At 46.0% G+C, this 20,424-nt stretch overlaps 1 protein-coding gene across 7 annotated transcripts in view; it reads right to left on the reverse strand.

The window, feature by feature from the left end:
- SEC16A (SEC16 homolog A, endoplasmic reticulum export factor) overlaps positions 1-20,424 on the reverse strand; it is a 478,800-nt gene that overhangs the window by 163,322 nt on the left and 295,054 nt on the right. For 4 of the 7 annotated variants that reach the window (XM_086921033.1, XM_086921029.1, XM_086921031.1 and 1 more), the window contains 2 exons: positions 20,144-20,314; positions 12,401-12,490 (listed from right to left, as the gene is read on the reverse strand). In XM_086921033.1, coding sequence (XP_086777159.1) covers positions 12,401-12,490; positions 20,144-20,314 — 261 coding nt within the window. The remainder of the gene's footprint in view (positions 1-12,400; positions 12,491-20,143; positions 20,315-20,424) is intronic. The other 3 variants (XM_086921035.1, XM_086921034.1, XM_086921032.1) reach the window with 1 other exon arrangement.

A 20,424-nucleotide genomic window follows, 5' to 3' on the forward strand; every position in this document is an offset into this window, starting at 1 on the left:
TAAAGAACAAAGTCCTGCATTGGTTGAACTCCAATACTGCACTGGGATTAAGGGCGGAGAGATTCATCAACATGATGCGTAGAGTCAAGTGGGTTGGGAGGTCCAAAAAACATTTCAAAGGAGACTGTTATTACCAATTTTGTGGCAGAGCAAATCTCGTTTGCAGCTACCAAAGTTATCCCTGTGGCTCTGTCTCGACTATGGAGGCCATCCCCCTGGAGCACTTCAATAGACCCTCGAGTATCGTGACAACGTCCTGTGAGATGTATTCATGGAGGTTTCCTGTTCATGTCCAACCTGGTCGGCAGATGGTGATTTATGATATACTCCTTTCTAATACTTTTATTGGAATTGCTGGGCACTTGTGATTGACTCCCTGTGGCTGATTCAGTGGAGCCATCAATCTCTAGCTCTCAGCTGGCTCCGGGCTCTTCAGCTGGACTGTTTGATAGCAAGGCTTGTAAATTTGTATCATGAAACATAGCCAAGTTGGCAAGCAAGTTCTCAGACACAGGCTGGAGTTTATTTATAAAAGATTCGATGTGCTATGCCTAAAGTAAACATGGTCTATTACAAACAACTTTTTTTTAAAGGATAAAAGTCTTATTTTTTGCCTGCCGCCCCAACGAGGGCAGGAAGATCGGAGTGGAGGGGGGGGGGGGGGGGGGTAGGGCTTGGCAACCTGTGTTTCCTTAAAAGTTCAATGTAGATTTGTGGTGTTGCCTACCGATACCCCTTGTTCACAGGCCATGTCATTTTCCTGTGGGTCAGGTCATTTGCTGCTTCTGAATTTTTACAATGCTTCTTCCACCTTTCATGATGTCTGTAATAGTTCTGTGTTGGGCTCCTTTCTAAGAAATGTGATTAGTAATACCCAGGGCTATAGCAACCCTATGCTTGCAAGAGACTTCAACATTCACTCATGTGGGGATCTAAGCGGTTCGAATTCCAACGGCATGGGCTGTCCTCGCTCAACGGGTATGCACCTACAACATATTAAGCAGGGAGATTATCTTAGTAAATAAGCTCAATTTAACCTTGGCCATGTGAAAGTTGCACCAAGGCAGGCATCCTATCATCTCCACCTTTAAAGGGAGGGGAAGTGCCTTGTTTATGGATTAAGTTTTAACCCACCTTCTTTCATTTATTTCAGATTTTCCGAAAAATCGGAGGACAGCAGATGGTAGGATACTAGAAGCCACGGATAAGGTTAGAAGGCTAAGGTGGGCGCTGATAATCCCTGATCTTTTCTGAGTCTCTTTGAGCTAGGTGCTATGAAGTTAGAAATGTACACAACCCTGCATGCAGAGCTGGGGAAAGTTCTGGAGGCTTTTTCAGTCATTGTTGTACTATAGGAGATCTACTAAAGGCTCGGTCACTGCGGCCCAGGAACGGGCCCGAAGATGCTTTGCTCTCAACTGCTCACGTGCTGCAAGGAAGCCGAGGGAAGCATCAGGTATTAAACAAAGGGAGCCGGATTTGTTAATAGCCTGTAGAAAGCTGTATAAAACAGAATTAGCAAGGCTGAGTTGAGGTAGGAGTCTTAGAGCGAGCTCTCCAAGGCAAGTACCTAAAGAATAGCTCCAAGCGTTGGAGCATTGTAAATCGTCATTTCTTGGCAGGAGATATTGCACAAGCTCTCGAAGTGCTTATCACAGAAGACGAATGGGTAGGTCACTTTGAGGAAATGTTTCAATGTCCATTAGATAAGAGTGCATCCTGTGGAATAGGTATAGGGAGGAAGTAAGGAAGGGGAACCAGGACCCGGTGGGATTCCCCCAGACCTTTAATTATCGAACGTGCAGCTGTGGGTGCCAGTCTTTACCACATTTATTAACACAGCTATTACAGCGGACCCTCTCAGGACCTGGGCTATATCCACCATTGTCCCAGTTTTTAAAAAAGGTAACTGAGATAGCACCCACTGTTAAAGGCCAATCTCCCTGCTGGATTCAGTGGTCAAGGTGGTTGGACGCATCCTATTGGACAGGCTGACCAACTGGGCAGACAATGACATCTAAGCAGATGCCCAATATGGACTCAGCGCCTGGGAGGTCAACAGTGGATCAATGCCTGAATTTGTTTATGATCCTTAACAAGTACATAGTTGCCCGCCCCGGTACCATTTACCTGGCCTTTATGGACCTGTCCTCCGTTTTTGATCGCGTATATAGAAGTAAGCTATGGGAGACTTTGTTCCCTATGGGGGTGGACAAAGATAACGTCCTCTTTTTTACGAGATCTTCACAGGGACACCAAAGCAGAGGTACGTTACACCAAAGATCTCCAGGTTACTCTGCAGCTTCCAATCCAGAAAGGGGTCCGACACTGATACATATTGGCCCATTTTTTATTTAACTTATACATTAACAACCTGGAGAAGGAACTCATGGACAAAAGGGTGGACTCATCCCCCCAACCCCCCACCCCAGGTGGTCAGCGCAGTCTGAGAATATTACTGTATGCGGACAACGCCGTCCTCCTAGTCCGGACCGCAACGAGGCTGCAAACACTGCTTAGCTCCTTCGTGACAATCATAAAAGATCGGGACCTGTTGATTAACGACTCCAAATCATATGTGATACAGGTGGGACACAGCTCTAGGAAGTATTCATTTTAAGGTAGGGTCTATTGTAGTCCCAAAGTGTTTTCTCCTATTTGGGGTTCACACTGGATGCCAATTTAAACTGGAAGTCATTAAAAAGTACAAAGTAAGGGGAATTTGTATGGGCACATGTTGCAATTTTTAACTTTGCCTCCTGTTTGGGTAGAAAACCGACAGGAACACTCTTGCAGATTTAAAGAGCCAAGTGCATTGCACTGGTGGCATATGGTAGCGAAATCTTGGGTTATATTGCTCACTAGTTAAAAATAGCTGAAAATAACTTTGAGACAGCTCTTAAGTGTCCCCAAGGGACTTCAACGTTCATAGTACACGAAGAGCTGGGTATGGCCTAGCCCTCTGTTGTCTTTTCACCCCTGTCCCTAAGGATCAAAACTTGGTTGGGTAATGGAACTGCTCTAAATAAAGAGATCCTAAAGGACTGTATGGACCCTGACCATATTTATTATACTCCCTGGCTCAATTACATATGGGAGGGCTTCATGAGTCTAGGAAGAGAGGCCTTTAGCAAGCTGGAATCAAATCAGCAGGAAAAACTGGATCTGGGTTAAGGAGGCCTTTTTTAGACAGCGGGTGGCAGATGGGGAGGATCGTGAGCTAAGGAACCCCAGCATACATGGATTTATCATTTCAAAAACAGTTCAATTTACAGAACCATACTTCTTAACACTTCCCAGCTCTTAGGATAGTTTCTTGATGACCAAGTTCTGCTTTGATTTATTCCATCTTCTTCTTGCCTACCCACATGGGCGTAATAAAAGTCCGATTCTGTTGCCCTGTGGTTACGACAGCAAGTCTACACAAGATATGTTCCACTTTTTTAATGTGTTGTAGTTACTATGAGGCACTGAAGAAGACCTACATCATCCCTATTTTAAAAAAGGTCAATTTTAGACAAGTGTGTCCCGCTTTCATTTTTTAATTAAGGCTTTCAGAGAGTACCGTATTTCATGTTCTTAGTTTTTTAAAGTCTGCAGTGAAGCTTAGATCCAGCTGTGATTAATTGCAGAGGGTGGATCATGTATGGATGTAAGGTAATTTTAGTATCCCCTCTGACATTGTACTTATTTGTATTTTTAGTTATGTGTGTTTTATCGAAGTAGTGTACCGTACAGCAGATATTCGACAGCTATTGTGTTGTGTATATTTTGTAAATTTGACTTATTTTTTTTTTGACAAAAGCCGGATAAAGTATTGTTGTTGTTGGCACTTTGTGAACTGTATCACAATCAACCATTCTTTCAACTACACCCCAAACACACTCTGATCTCCCCAACGGTCAGTACCAAAGTTTCCATTATATCAACTAACCCAGTCATATAGGCATTCTAGTGGATATACACACTGCAGTGGCTTTGTGTGCCTGCCAGTGTTCGTCCTCTGAAAAGGATATATTTACAACTTTTGATGATCAGATGGGGAACCACCCACATTGTCTTATTAAGGGTGCCTGGGCCTCACCCCAGTCACAAAGATGTTCCACTGCTGAAAGAAATCCTGGCAGAGTCCCGAACTAGGGCACTGTCCATTTCCATCTCAAACTGGTCTGGATTAGCTCTTCAGGATTGCCTGTGCAGCGCAGGTCTCAGAGATATTATTCTCCATCATTTGACCTTGCCTCAGTACTTCAGGATCAGTGCCTGTACAATGCCAATGGTACAGCATTGGATATTTGATGCACTCCACTTGCAGAATGCTTTACCTCTGTGAACCTCTGTCTAGCTTTCTGGACGGCAATGGTGAAATCTAGATATGTATGGCTATTGTCAAAGCTGTTCTTTATCCTCTGCCATTCTCTATACCTCATTCCCTGAAATTGGGGAGCCTAGCAATGATTGGGTGGGTTTAAGCCGCTGATGGAGTCCTGATTGGTTGGTTCTCACAAGCACACACAAACGTCTCGGAGAAGCTAGACCGGACAAATTAATCAGCCTGGAAGTTTTCCACTAAAATAGCTGAGTGGTTCATATTTGGCGACACCCTCTATCCTGATGTTACTACACTGAGATTTGGATTGTAAATCTTCATTAATTTCTCGATGTTTGTCATTGTGTTGTTGTCTTCGAGGTCTGATATCCAGTGTTAAATTCAATCTAGTCAAACATTCTGGCAGTCTATACACACAACGAGATATATTCAGGTTATTTCATCACATCAATTTTGCTATCAATGGATCGGAGGGTGGCTTGGAGATAAAGTAAGATTGCTGTTCTATACCCGCTAGTGCCCTGTGTATCCAAGGCCTCCAACCTAGTCTCAGGATGTAGCAAGGCTGCTGCGCACCTCTGCTGTTTTCGTTGTTCAGAGGCTAATTTGCTCAGACTCTTATTGCCTTTACCCATGAAGGCAATCACAATGGTATCTCAGCATGTTGCTCAATATTCACAGGTCAGGTTGATGCACCTTCTCCCAGAGCCATCTCTTGAAAAGAGGATGGGGCTTAAATCAACCACACAGGCTCTCAATCTCTCAACACAGGTACCAGCAGATGGCTAGTCATTGTTCCTGCAAAGTGGCTGCATGACTCCGCTGCACTCTCTCGCTTCTCAGCCAGTGTATGGAGTGGTTTCTGTCCTGTACCTCCAGTTCAGTAGTAGGGGTATCTCTGTTATAGTCATAATCTAGTGAATAGTCCCGCTCAGGAGCGTGGACCCCAGAGCAATCAAAAATAATCTCTTAAGTTGTCAAAAAATGCAGACCTGCACAGACACGAGAGAAAATTTAAAGACAGATAATGCAGCCTATATCCACAAGCTACACTGTCCAGTACTTCAACTAGAAATTCCACCAAAAACCACAAACAGCACAGCCTGTCCACTTTTTCCTCACAGAGAAAACTTGCCTTTTCTCACAAAAGCCTCAGGAATGATAGAGAAGGGGTGGACAGACAAGCCCCATAGGCTGCCATTATGTGGCTCAGACAGGGATACTTTGACTTCAAGAAAACTTTCCAGAACTCTCTCAGTATCCCAAAATGCACATCAGGTCCCTTTTACTTTCAGTTCTTTTTGAAGGCGTAACATGCCAGACCTGTAGCATTCCTTACATGAATATCTCCACCGGGGAGGAGGGCGGGCGCTTATGACTATAACAGAGATACCCCTACTACAGAACTGGAGTTACAGGACAGAAACTACTCCTTCTGTAGTAGGGGATCTCTGTGTGTAGTCCTAATCTAGTGAATAGAATGGCAAGCCCATCCCCACACCAAAGCGGCGGTGGAGAATAAGAGAAATAACACCACTACTGTGCGAACAGATTTCGCAGCGAAGCCTGCCCAACCTGAGCATCTGTCCTGGCATCAGTGTCTAGACAGTAATGCTGAGCAAAGGTATGGACCAACTTCCAAGTGGCCGCCTTGCAGGTTTCTGCAATGGGAACATTACATAGCAAAGCAGTCGTGGCAGCTTTGCCCCTGGTGGAATGAGCCTTAGGTTTACCGCTAAGGTCTTATTAGCCTTCTGGTAACAATTGTATACAGGACATGATCCACCTCGAAATGGACTGTTTAGAGGTAGCAAGACCGGTCCTGACTGATCCATAATTGATAAACAATTGGTCTGACCTACGAATATCTTTGGTTTTATCCAGATAAAATTTCAACACCGGCCTAACATCCAGGGAATGTAGAGACCTTTCCGCTGGAGAGGAAGGATTCTGAAAAAACTTAGGTAAAGTTATGGTCTGGTTAACATGGAAATCAGAGATAACCTTTGGGAGAAATTTAGGGTGAGTACGCATAACAACCTTAGCAGCATGAAATACAGTATAAGGTTCTTGGCAACACAACGCCTGAATTTCACTCACCCTGCGTGTCGATGTAATGGCCACGAGGAACGCCGCCATCCAGGAAAGGTGCTGCAACGAAACCTTATGAATCGGTTCAAAAGGCTCCTTCATCAATCTGGACAGCACACCATTCAATTCCCATGAAGGCGAAGGAAGCCATGCAGGAGGGAACAATTTCTTCAAGCCTTCCAAAAAATCCTTGATCACAGGGATCTGGAAGAAGGAGGTCTGTGAAGGGCATTTCCTGTAGGCAGTCAGCGCAGCGAGATGAACCTTAATGGAATGAAAATTAAGGCCAGACTGCGCCAAATGTAATAGATATGGAAGGATGACATCTTCCTTACATGTCGTTGGATCATAGTTCTTGGACTTGCACCAGATGCAGAATCTCTTCCACTTGTAAGCATAAGAAGACCTAGTGGAAGGACGCTTGGCCTCCTTCAGTATGACCATACAATCTTAAGAAAGATTCAAATGGCCATATTGCACTCTCTCAGGAGCCATGCCGCCAAACTCAAATACGAGAGGTTGGGGTGCACCATCTGCCCCCCGAACTTCGTGAGAAGGTCCGGCCGGTACAGCAGCCGTATGTGAAGAAGGAGAGACCGGTGAAGCAGGTCCGTGAACCACCACTGCCTGGGCCATTCCGGGGCAATCAGAATCATCCGTGCCCTGGACTGGGACAGCTTGATGAGCACCGCTGGAATCAGGGGAATGGGTGAAAAAGCGTACAGAAAGATGTTCGACCACTTGATCCATAGCGCATTCCCCAGCGTCCCCTGGTGGTAGAACCTGGATGCAAAGTTTCGGCATTTGCTGTTTTCGGCGGTGGCGCACAGATCTACGTGTGGAGTCCCCCACCTTGTGAAGACTTCTCCTAGTACTTGGTCGTTTATGATCCATTCGTAGTTTTCCTGAATCAGTCTGCTCAGTGCGTCCGCCTGAAAATTCTGCACACCTGGCAGATGGGTAGCCGTTACTGTCAGTCCTCTGGCCAGCAGCCAGTGCCAGATCGCCTGCACCTCCTGCGACAGGGTGCGCGATCTCGAACCCCCCTGCTTATTGAGGTAATACATCGTGGTCGTATTGTCCGTCTGTACAAGCAGAGAGTTGTTCTGAAAGGACGGATGAAAGGCCTTCAGTGCCAAGTGAACAGCTCTGAGTTCCAGGAAATTGATATGATACGTGGACTCCGTTGGGGACCACGTTTCTTGTATCTGTAAGTCTCCGAAATGCGCCCCACGAGCCGCGGAGAGAGGCATCCGTCACGATAGTCTGAGTGGGAATGTCCTTGTGGAAGTGGAACCCCCTTGAGGAGATTCTCCGCTAAACACCACCATTTCAGAGACTGTGGAGAATGTAGAGACAGTCGTACCTTGTCGTCCCAGTTGCCTCTCCTCTGGTCCCATTGATCCTCCAGACACTCCTGCAGCGGTCTCATGTGAAGCCGTGCGTGTGGCGTGAGGAAGATACAGGAGGACATCGACCCCAGTAGAGAAGACACCGTCCTCACTGTTGTAGATGGAGCGGTCATAAGAGCCTGAGTCTTCCGAAGGAGTGATAATCGTCTTTCCTCCGAAGGAGACACGCTTGCCGAAAGCGTGTTGATGCAGCCTCCCAAGTACTGAATGCATTGGACCGGAGTCGGGACAGACTTGGACAAGTTGATGTGCAACCCCAGTTTGTTCAACAGAACGCACGTCCTACGGAAGTGCGCTTGAGCTTCCGAGAAGGAGGATGCCTTGATCAACCAATCTGATCAATCAACACCTTGTTCTTCCTCAGGTGTGCCGCTACCACTGCCATACACCTCGAAAACATCCTGGGCGCAGACTTCAGTCCGAATGGCAGTACTGTGTATTGATAATGATTGGAGTCGACTTGCAATTGCAGGAACTTCCTGTGTTTCTGTGCAATGGGCACATGGAAGTAAGCATCCTGTAGGTCTATAGCACAAAGCCAGTCTCCCGGTTGCAGCGGAGGGTAAATCTGATGCAACAACAGCATGCGAAATTTCTCTCTGCGAATCCACTTGTTTGCTTGTCGCAAATCCAGAATGGGCCTGAACTCATTCTTGTCCTTCTTGCGTAAAAGAAAGAACCGCGAGTACAGACCTCTTCCCCTTTGAGACAGAGGGACGTCTTCTATAGCCCTTTTCCTTAACAAGGTATCGGCCTCCGCCTGGAGCTCGCGCAGCTGAAACTGCAAGCAAAACGGTGGAATTGCTGGAGGCGGGCTGGTGAACCGAAGACTGTATCCATTGCAAACAATATTCAGCACCCACTTGTCTGGAATTATTTTTCTCCACTCTGCCAGAAAATATTGAACTCTTCCCGGCACCGGAGTGGGTAACGGATGACGGGGAAGTAACCGCTCAGGGGCGAGACCCGGCCGGGCCTTTGGACGCGGTGGCAGACTGCTGACCACCCCTGCCCTTCTGACGTTTCTGGAAGGGCTTCCTCTGGAACTGCTGCTGTTGTTGCTGTCCAGACTACTCTCCTCGCCCGCTACCTTGCGCCCCGTACCGTCTTTGGAACGGGCGGTAGTTTTTCTTCTGGTCCTTGGGCTTCTCCTAGCCCACCGCTGTCAGAGTCTTGGCCTCCGCCTTCATGCGGGTCATCTAGTCAGCGTGCTTCCCGAAAAGGGTCTCTCCCGAGAAGGGCAGATTGGCCACCCTCTGCTGGGCTTCGGGCTTTAAAGATGTCAATTTTAGCCAAGCGTGGCGCCTCTGGTTGATACCATGGCAGTAACCATGGGCTGCCAGGAGCGACGAGTCCGCAGCTGCGCTGATGAGCTGATTCAACACCAGCAACCCCTCGTTCAGGATCGCCATAAAGTCCTCCTTCTCCTGAGGAGGTCTGCGAACTGTTGGAGGGACTCCCACAGAGCCCGATCATAGCACCCCAACAGTGCTGATGCACTGGCAGCCTTCATGGAGGTAGCGGCCGTCCCCGCTACCTTCCTGCCCGCTGAGACCAACCAGCGACTCTCCTTGTCCGGAGGCACATTTGACGATGGAGTGGTGGCGTGTTGCTTTCTCACCGCCGTCACCATTACAGAATCCGGAATGGGATCCGTCCGGAGGAAAGCCGGGTCCGTATCAGGTGCCTTGTACTTCTTCTGCAGCCTCGAGGGGACTGCCTTCGTCTGTGCCGGAGTGAGAAAGAGCTCACCTGGAACCAAGGGCAATAGAGACCAAGACAGGTGCTTCTTGTGAAGAGTCTCAAAGATGACGGAGGGCGTGGGCACCGTCAACGTGATGCCCAGCTTGTTAGCACCCCTCAGCAAAACCTCCTGAAAGGACACCACATCGTCCACCGGGGATACCCTCGTCTAAGGGGATTCAGATAAGGTTGGAGAATATTCCCTCGTACTGTACGATCCCGTGCTGTACCAAGACCGACCCCTCCTATGGCGTCGTCTGGATCTCATTGATGATAGACGGCGACTCCTGGACCTCCCTATCCGTCCGGTGCGAGATCTGGGTCTTCTAGGCCCGAGGAGCAGCTGTTTTTGGAACCTGCGGCGGCAGACTGACCGGGGACCTCGGTCGAGGTGCCCCCTTAGGCGGCGTTGGAAGGTGCGGCAGTGAAGTAGACCTCAGAGGCCTTGGTGGTGCTGTACGTGGAGGCACCGGAGGCGGCAACTGTGGTGGTACACGTGGAGGAACCGGAAGCGGAGGAGGCGAAGGAGTGCGCGGCAGCGGTTCCTTCGGCAGTGGAGGACTAGGAGACCTCGGCTTAGGAGGCGAGTACACCTCAGAGTACACCGAGCCCGGTGACTCAGTCTTCTTCCTGGGCGTAGGCGATCGAGAGGCAGCGCCCCCTGTCGGTGAACGACGTTGCCGTCTCGCCCCAGATGACCTGGAAGGACTCCTGGCTCCAGAACGCCTCCTGGAGGAAGATCTCTTCCTCTTATGTGCTGATCGCCTCCTCTGCGTCGAAGAACGCCTCCTTAACGTCAACGAATGTCTTATCGACGTAGACGACCTATGCCTCGACGGGCTTCACCGCCTTGACGCTGATGACCGTCTTGTCGAAGTCGAAGTCGAACGTCTTCTCCGCTTCGACGACGGTGACCTCCTTCGACGGCGAACGGCGGTGTCGCCTCGACGGTGAGCGCCGACGCCTGCTGGAATCATCTCGACGTCGACGCATCGTCGACGACGAAGAGGACGACGACGTTGAAGATTATAATGTCTTCAACGGTTGGCTCGTCAGTCCCCTCAATGTCGAGCGTCGACTTGACCCAGAGCCCTGGGGAGAAGGGGAACAGACCGCCGTCATGCCTTTCGACGCCGTCGTCAATGCTATCGATGTCGGCGGAGAACGGCGACGCTTTCTGGCCTTCTTGACGCTGGGGAGCCCCCCAGAGGCCTTAGCACGTGCAGAGGAGGCAGATCCAGCCTTTACAGACCCACCTTGACTCTGCAGCCTTCTTTCTTCCAGTCTTTGGAGCCTGACCTTCCTTCTGTCTCTCAGAGTCTTTGAGGAGAAAGACTGGCAGATCTCACACTTCTCAGGTAAATGAGAAGGGAGACACAGGATACACAGTTCATGTGGATCCGACTTGGCCTTCTTCCTGGAGCACTCCGGGCATTTATCAAATAATGCAGGCATATTTGATAAAAATAGAGTGCTCAGATGATAGAAAAAAGAAGAGGGCACCAAACACGTCGTGTGAAGACACTTAAACACTCAAAAGTGCAAAAAATTATTTAATAAACCCAAAAAAGGGAGAGCTCAATGCTCCAGGGTCCTGCTAGCAGGAGCCGGAAATAGAACTGAAAGTAAAAGGGACCTGCTGTGCATTCTGGGATACTGAGAGAGTTCTGGAAAGTATTCTTAAAGGCACAGTATCCCTGTCTGAGCCACATAATGGCAGCCTATGGGGCTTGTCTGTCCACCCCTTCTTCTCTATCATTCCTGAGGCTTTTGGGAGAAAAGGGAAGTTTTCTCTGTGAGGAAAAACTGGACAGGCTGTGCTGTTTGTGGTTTTTGGTGGAATTTCTAGTTGAAGTACTGGACAGTGTAGCCTGTGGATATAGGCTGCATTATCGGCCTTTAAATTCTCTCTTAAGTGTCTGTGCAGGTCTGCATTTTTTGACCACTTAAGAGATTTTTGATTGCTCCGGGGTCCACGCTCATGAGCGGGACTATTCACTAGATTATGACTATACACAGAGATCCCCTACTACAGAACCTATGTTTGTAGTAGCCACGTTAAATAGTAAGATAGAGAGGAGCTTCTTCCATCTGCTGATCACCTTCAGTTTTCCACATGAATTGGCTCCTCCACTAGCCTGTCATAGCTTCACCACCAGTCTCATACGGGGAACCCAGTCAGGCACTTCACCAGATAGGACTAATGCCCAAACCTTGGGTGCTTCTACTAATTCCTCAACCCCATGGTTGCACATTGCCAGAGCCAACACAGCCATTCCATAGTAACACAGGAATCTGTGTTTTACCAGCCCAGGAGGAGAGGACGGGAGGGATTGGGGGGAGGGAAGGATTCACAATCACCACTCAGCAGGTGCTAGCTATTCTGGTCCCAGGTATGATCTACACTCGGGGTGGGCCACGGGTAGTATGTTTGGATGTGCAGGCCCCTAGGCCTCAGGTGAATCAAATCACACCAGGCCCCAGGTGCATATTTAGGCCTGGCTGTAAGCACTCTTGCCAAGGAAGGGGGCTGAAAAGCAGCGAGATAAGCCACAGATTCATCAGCTGCCCCTGAAGTGGCCAGGCTTTCCAGGCGTTCCTCCACCAGTGGGGCCAGGCACCATTAACAGGCCACGCGATCAATGTAGCAATCCATCCCTGATCCGATGGTACCCTGTGCCCAATCATACTTCCTCAGTTATGCCTCCACAAAGGGTCTGGATACCACGCTTATATAGAAGATTACAGGCACGGACTCAGAGCTCCGTGTTATGCAGCAATCTTGGCTGTGGCGTAACCACGCCCCTCCACTTGGGTCACTTACAGATCTGTTCGTGTCATCTGGCAAGTGAGCTTCATTTTTTCCTTTCCCCATCAGCCAGCCAATTTTCAGTGGAAACCAACTTCTACCACTCTAAAAACAATTGAAAGTGAAAATAAAATTAAAATAAAATTAAAACCTTAGGAATAGTTCACCTAATTTCTATCTAGTTTCTCTTACAAGAATTAGCTAGTAGTTGGAGACATTAAATAAAGGCTAAATATACTGTTACCGTAGTCATTCAATAGATGGATGGTAAAAATTAACTTCTGATTATGAACACCTAAAACATTACTGTATTTTTAAAATCACAATGCAACCAAACTAAAGGAGGACTGACTAGACAAACCAGATGTGCCCTGCTTGGCAACCGTTGCAACCTCTTGGGAAAAAATGTATTTCTGTTAAACAAGTGATTGCTAGATCACATACCATACCACAGAATTTGGTTTTGAGAAGAGAAAATCTTCTGTGCTTACAGAACCTTTATTTAGCTCCAGATTTTTCTTATTGTTCTATACTGCCAACATACAATACTGAAGATCATCAGCATGATGCACAAAATGGCATGTCATCACAAATCATGGCTAAGCACAACTTGTCAGTCAGCTGCCTTTTCTCAGTATGTGCAAGCCATATTGTCCTAGCAAACTGAAAGCATACATGCTTTATTTACAGTGCACACTGCATTACTTTGAAAACTAAAGAGAGTTCATGGAAAATAAAACCAATACTAGTTAATCTAACAGAAAACCAGAACTCAAAAACATTACTCAAAATAATGCACAGAGGTGTTACCATCAGAAAGAAGAGGAAACAAGGCAAGATGTTTGAAAATGATTGGGCCATAAGTCACTCAAGTCAGAATGTTCCTAAGCATTGAGAAAGACTGGAGGACACAATTGTAAAATTGATATTGTAGTCATGAAATACTATGGTGGATAATGTGGATCAGGGATAAAACAAAAAGTCAAGCGTTGTCCTGTCCATCTTAAATGAGTACTAATAAAGGTTTATAATGGAATCCCTAAATAGGGAACACCACCCTTTGTCCACTACTAACCGTAGAGTATTCACAGTCTGTTGGAGGGAGGATTTAATTTATTTTGAATCCAACATCAGTACCTATGGTCATGGACTCTGGTCCTAATTTCACGATATGAAGTTTTATGGTGTAAGTGTCAATTCTTAATAGATTTTGCAATGTAGGAAAATACAATTCACAATGTCAGTTCACATACGGCTGAGACATTTTAAGGGTTTATATACTTTAAGTCTGACAGATCAGATATTTCATAGTCAAAAACAATCTATTTCTACGCTGTCAATTAATGCTCTGAGTAAAACTAAATCTCTACGCCGTCTTCAGTTTTGCAGCAACATTTCAAACAAAAATAATTTCCAAATGTGCGCTTCCTCATTTGGCTTTTCTACGTCTTTTGGGTAGCCTAGACAAAAAAAAATTCATGGGATCATCATTAATGCTGCAAATCAGCGTTCTGAATGTTTGGCATTGACAAAGTATGATGTCCATAAATAATCCATCATGCATATTGAGAGAGACCAGATACGTCTTTGAAGTGCTAAGAAACTAAGTAGGTTTGAAAAGACAAGGGCATTCTGCAAATTTAGACTGGTGAAGAGACTTGATAAAGCCCCAAACCTCTGCTAAGCAGAGCTGATGAAACCTCAGTTAATTTCATGTATTGTGTCAAGGTCTTCTGCTCATTCAGAACATTGAATAGGTTTCTTGTCTAGAAATGGCATTATTTCAAGTGCTTAAAATGTATGTTGGCCAATGTAAAAATACAAAGGGTGTATTAAACTTCAAACACCATGAAAAAAAGAACTCCTCAGCAATACAATCTGCTAAAGTCTATAAAATTACTTAATTTTCAAACCGGTCAAAAATGTAAAAACATCCGCCCAACCAATAGCAGAAGTTCTGCTGCACCATGCGCATCATGGGGGGTCCTTTAAAGTATCTCCCATCACGTACCATGCTACATTAATGTGGACACTTTTCTATACACATGCAATGTTTCCCAACAGAGAACATATTTTCTTTCTCCAGTCCAAATTAAATTGCCTTACCAGCAGGCAAAGACATTTATTTTATTTAACACATATCCAAACATCTACGTCTGCAAAGTGATGTTCATCAAAGTCACATGCTTAATCATTTATAAACTGAGCTCTTTGGTATTAATGGCCTGATCTATTCAAATGCTGCACCTCAACTCCCTTGTCCATGTCACTTTAAAAAAAAAATCTTTATTGGTTTTGATAATAAGCATTGAAACAAAGATGATATGATAAAGTTATCTGATTAGCGCACGTCCACCAGCGGTTTCTTGGCGCTTACAAGATACAGTACAGCATAATATTGACTGTAGTTGATGTTGATATCAGGTCCATATACATGCTAAGTCATCAAAACAATCAATTACGACAATCCTGAATAATGGGGGATAACGAAGTGCAAATACAACACTGTCGCGTCAGTGCCTACCTAATGGGCAGTTGTGTTCACCCGCTTTCCCAATGCTTAGAGGGGTGTGTGGCTGCGGGGGCGGCGTCTCGGGTGTCCTGGACAACTAATAAATATAAGTGGAATGGCTGCCATCCATGTCACTTAAACTTCATAAAACACCCGTCCAAATTATTGAGATTCAGAAACCATAATTGGTTGATTGAGAGGAAATGGGGTGTAAAACATATGGTGTTTTGCGACCTAACCACGTAAACCACTTTCCGACCAAGTAGTTTCCACCTGTTTATAAAAAAATACTGTCTTTCTGTAAAAATATATAGACACTAGAAAGAGTAAGATCCACTGGAGAGCTCCGGAAATATGAATTTTACAAATATTAAATCAAAGCATTTTCAATGAACCAAAAACAAGCCTGGGCAAATCCAACAAATTTGACACATGGACACTTTTTCAAGGAAAACTTGAGTAACTGTCAATGTGGTTCGGTAGAAGTACTTGGTCAGGGGGCAAGCAAGGTCCTTAGAAACCGTTACCTCACCAGAAGAATCAGTCTTTAAACAGTTCCAGGCACTGTATTCATGTTTTCAATAGATTCCTAAGAAGTGGTCCTGATGCAAGGGATGAAGGATGGTGAAGATGCCCCAAGGATGCTGTGGTTGCGAAGCGGTCGATGGTGGTCTTACTACAGGGATTCCTCGGTCCACAAAGATGCTTGCAGGGTCGACGTCACACAAGGTCCTCTCAGGTTTGGCCAAAGTCTAGTAGCCACTGGACTGCCAGACGCCAACAGTCGAGATCACACACCAATCCTCCCTGGGTTATTAAATCACCTTGTGAGGGTCCCAGTAGCTCTCTGATATAACGCCCGGGCTCAGCAAACTCAGGTGCAAGTCGGTTAGCACAGTTTTTTCTTTTGTAAACTTTCTTGAAAGAAAGTAAGGAAAAAGTGTGTGCATCTTTTCCATTTCGCTCTATAACATTTTTTTGTTGTTGGTTTCCTAGCTTCTCTCAGGAGAGCCATTGTGCTTTCTGGAAGTTTGAGATGTGCAAATTCTAAGTCCTCAGGAGCCATGTCGCTAGGCCTAACCGCTTTGGTTCCGGTTGAAGCACTTTCCCGTTCTGCATTGTTAGCAAATCTTTTCTTTTTGGAAGTTTTCGCATTGTTCCTTTAGACATTTCCATTATTTATGAGAACCAAGTTTGTCTGACCCACTGTGGTACGATAAGTATCATTGTCATTTTGCGGATCGTACATTTGCTGATCACTATGTTCATTAACGGTATTGGGGGAAAAGCGTAAGCAAATATCCCTGACCTGTCTATCCATAGCGCATTCCCTAGGGACCGACTGCAAGGTCGCCTGGATGCAAAGTTTTGACATTTTGCATTTTAGGGTGTTGTAAATAGATCTATTTGTGGTGTCATTTCGTGAAAAACTTTTGCAATTCGGTTTTAGTTTCCACTCGTGGGATGATGTTTGTCTGCTCAGTCTGTCGGCTTCTATATTGTCTTTTCCTGGTAGGTGTATTGCTATAATGTCTATTCTGTTTATGTAAAACATTGTGTTATCTGTTTGTATCAACACCCTTTTTCTGAAAGGCTTTTAAGACTAAGAATACTGTTTTTAGCTCCAAGATTTTGATAGGTTTCACTGCATCCTGCTGTGTCCACAATCCCCTTACTTTGAGGTTGTTCATGTGTGCTCCTCATCCTCTTAGGGACACATCTGTTATGGTCAATGTGGGAGTTGGAGGTGTGGAAAGTCTCCTGTGTGCTAGGTTTGTTTTGCTCCACCATGCAATCTCTTGATGAACTCTGTGACAACCACTAGATTCTCCCAACTCCCGTTTGCTTGTGACCACTGTGTCTGGAGCCATTCCTGAAATGGTCTCATATGTAGACGAATGTTGGGAATTAAATGAATTCATAAGGCCATCATTCCTAGTAATTTTCCCACGGTCCTCACTGTCAGATGATGCCCCCTCTGGTATAGATGAGTCTCCTTCAATAAGGCTGATCTCCTTTTCTCGCTTGGGAATGCTCTCCCTAACACTGTATTTATCTCTGTGCCTAAGAACACCTTTATGAGTTCGGATTCTATTGATGATTTTTCCCAATGTATGGAGCAGCCCAGCAGAACTAGTGTCTCTATCACTTGTTGTATATGCTGTTTGCATAGACTGTAAGAGTTTGCGCTTACTAACCAGTCATCCAAGTAGGGGTAAGCATAAATCCCCTGCCTTCTGAGATGTGCTGCTACTGCTGCTAGGCACTTTGTAAACACTCTTGGTGCTGATTTTAGTCCGAAAGAGTACTTTAAATTTTTGGTGTTTTTTGTACACAACAAATCTTAACAGCCTCTTTTTCATTGGGAAGTGTAAATACGCATATTTTAAGTCTATTATTGCCATGTAATCTCCCTTTTGCAACTGAAGTAGCACTTCTTGCAGTGTAGTCATTTTGAATCTTTGTGTTTTTATGAATTTGTTTAGAAACCTTAGGTCTAATATTGGCCGCAATGTTTCCTCCACGTTTGTAATAGGGACGTATGTTGAATATACTCAGTTTATCATTTTTCAGTGTGGTATGTGCTCTATTGCATGTTTTCCCTGTAGTTCCTGCAGTTCTTTGACTAGGTGAGATAATTCTTTTGAATGTCTCTTTTGAATGTCTCTTTTGCTTTGGCCTCCTGTTTGGAGGTAGTTTCATTAACTCTATGCAGTAACTGTACTGTATTATGTTTAAAATTCATTTGTTGGAGGTTATTTCCCCCCATTTTTGCAGGAACAAGCTTAGTCTGCCTCCTACTGGGGTGGTATGTTGGAGGAACTGTAAACTGGTTTGTCTTTTTCTTTGTATATATTGTTTTTCTGGGTGTACCCTCACTGCTGCTGTTCTTGAGTGTACCTTTTTGTGAGTGCAGTCACTTAGTAGAGGTTTGTTGTCCACCTCTTTGTGGCTGGCCTGCCACGGGGACGCCCTCGAAAGGCTACTCTTCCTTGTTATTGCCAGCTCTGCTGCTGTCCCGGTTGTGGACCCTGGTTTCCAGCTTGGTACGCTTGCTGGTAACCTTGATGTGAGGTAGTAGGTGGTGTTTACCTCTCCCTGCTGGTCTCCTTGATGATGTGCCTCTGCGCATGCCTCTGAACTGTATAGCCCCAGGGACCTTGCAGTTTCGCTATCTTTTTTAATTGATTGAACTGTTCATCAACCACACTTCCAAACAATTGCTCCCCATTGAATGCTAAGTTAATGATGTTACTTTGCACTGCTCAATCAATCAATCAGGGGTTTGTAAAGCGCACTAAACTTGTGCAAGGTCTGGGAGCTTCTGATGTTCACCGGGAGAATGTTCCAGTTCTTGGCAGCGATGTATGAGAAAGCTCTTCCTCCGGTTTTGGATCTGCAGATGCAAGGGACGTCGGCAAGGGCGAGGTAGGCAAAGCAGAGGTTCTTCTTTGGTACGTGGAAGGAAACTCTCGTTGAGGGATTTGGGTCCAAAGATGTTGAGGGATTTGAAGGTGTTTTGCGGGATTTCAAGGTGTCGGTGAGGAGTTTGAAGGTGACCATCTTCTTTACGGGAAGCCAGTGGAGGCCTCGCAGGTGTTGGCTCATGTGCTTGTGATGAGGAGTCCCGAGGACAAGTCTGGCTACGGCATTCTGGATGGTTTGTAGTTTGCGTAGGAGAGTTCTGCCGAATCCGGCGTAGAGGGCGTTGCCGTAGTCCAGTTTGCTGGTTAGGAGTGCGTGGGTGACTGTCTTTCTGCAATCGGGAGGGATCCATTTGAAGGTCTTACGGAGGATGCAGAGGCAGTTGAAGCTAGTGGAAGAGACCGCGTTGATCTGGCGGTTCATGAAGAGGGAGGAGTCAAGGATGATGCGGAGGTTCCGAATGTGGTCTATCTGGGTGGGTTCCCGAGGGCGGAGGGCCACCAGGTGATGTTCCAGGCAGAGGTGCAGGGTCCCAGGATGAGATCCTCAGTGTGCTGGCTTGAAGCCTGAGATTCTAAGCCATGCGTTCCTCCTTTCTGTGATACCAATCATCATTTGTCAGTTTCCCTCCCACCTAGTCACCGCTTCCTGAGAAGTATGGAATCTGGCTATCCCAGGATGCACCATTCTGCCCAATGCTAAGATACAGAGACCCCTTTGAGTGTTCAGACTTCCCCAGCTCACTCCTGGGATGTGGCTACCTCAGGGCTACATACTCTGGTGAAACTGGTTTGCCCTCATCTCCCCTAGGTCAGCCTTTCTGCTTAAACAATGGGGCAGCCCACCTCCCTAGTGTGACCTATCTGTCCTTCAAAGGCGGATTCTCCTTTGAAGCCTGCCTTTTAGGGATAACAGCCAAGGGGCTTCCTGCAGGGGGAGAGAACACCTTGAGGGCCTGCAATCATTGTTCTCCTTCCTGAGAGTTGTTGGCACGTCTCTCCCGGATGGCAGAAAGCGGTCTTGTGGAACAGGCTCCATGTGTGCCAGGGGAGGCACAGGAGTTTTAAAAACTGCACCCTGCAACAAGTTACATTAATTTTGACTTGAGAAAAAAGTCAGGATCCATGCAACAATTTGTTTGATAACTTGAAGTGATCACTTTGGTCACACCATTCAGGAGGTAGCTGGTAAACCAAGACTTTTCACTGTAAAAACGTTTTTTTTTTTTACTGTATACTGTCAGGACATGTACACTGTATGTCCATTGCTTTCAATGGCTAACTCGGGCTATCAGCGCACAACTGCTCTCCCAGTCTGCAGTGGCAGACTGGGGGACTCATTTTACTTGAGGGAGCTCCAGGGCGGCACAACCAGTGCTGCGAGCCCCGAGGTATCCCTTTAGCTTATATGCCTTGGGAACCAGCTTACCATATACTAGGGATTTACAGATAAATTGGCCAATTCTAATTGGGTACAGACAATTCGGTATACACTTTAGGGACAGGGCAATGGCACTGAGGTCTGATTAGCATCTCTTCAGTGCACTCTGAGTCGAAACACCAGCTGCATCATTTGAAAACTGGGGGTAACCATACAAAAGAGTAATTTCCTTACATTGATCCTAGAAGGGAATAAAAATGCTTTCATAGTTGTTGGGTATAGTGCATAAAATGGAAATATGTTGACCTAGACCAATGCTAAAATAAATGTGCCAATTAGCAGCTAAAACATATATTATATTATATTTTTGCTGTGAAAAAGGGAAATATTTGAAGATATTCATCTAAAAGTGTTCAAACACTGTTACAGGGGGAGCTTACCCTTTGAGAGGACGATTCTACTTTTGAACCTTTGCTAGTCCCTTGCTTTTGGCTTGTGTCAACTTCAGGAATGGGGGGTGGAGATGGCTGTTTTGAAGCTGAATTGCGTCTTCCTGACCCCATGGAGTGTGTGGATGATTCAGACGTTGTTCGAGATCGTCCACCATACACCTGCACCCCAAAAAACATGAATGACAAAGCAGAATCCATAGGTCAATGAAAACTGCATGCTTCTTACAACCTGCTGCACTTTGAAAGATCACTGTAAATGAAGCCTTATT

This window comes from Lissotriton vulgaris, chromosome 5 (genome assembly GCF_964263255.1).
Source record: "Lissotriton vulgaris chromosome 5, aLisVul1.2, whole genome shotgun sequence".
NCBI classification, from domain to species: Eukaryota; Metazoa; Chordata; class Amphibia; order Caudata; family Salamandridae; genus Lissotriton; species Lissotriton vulgaris.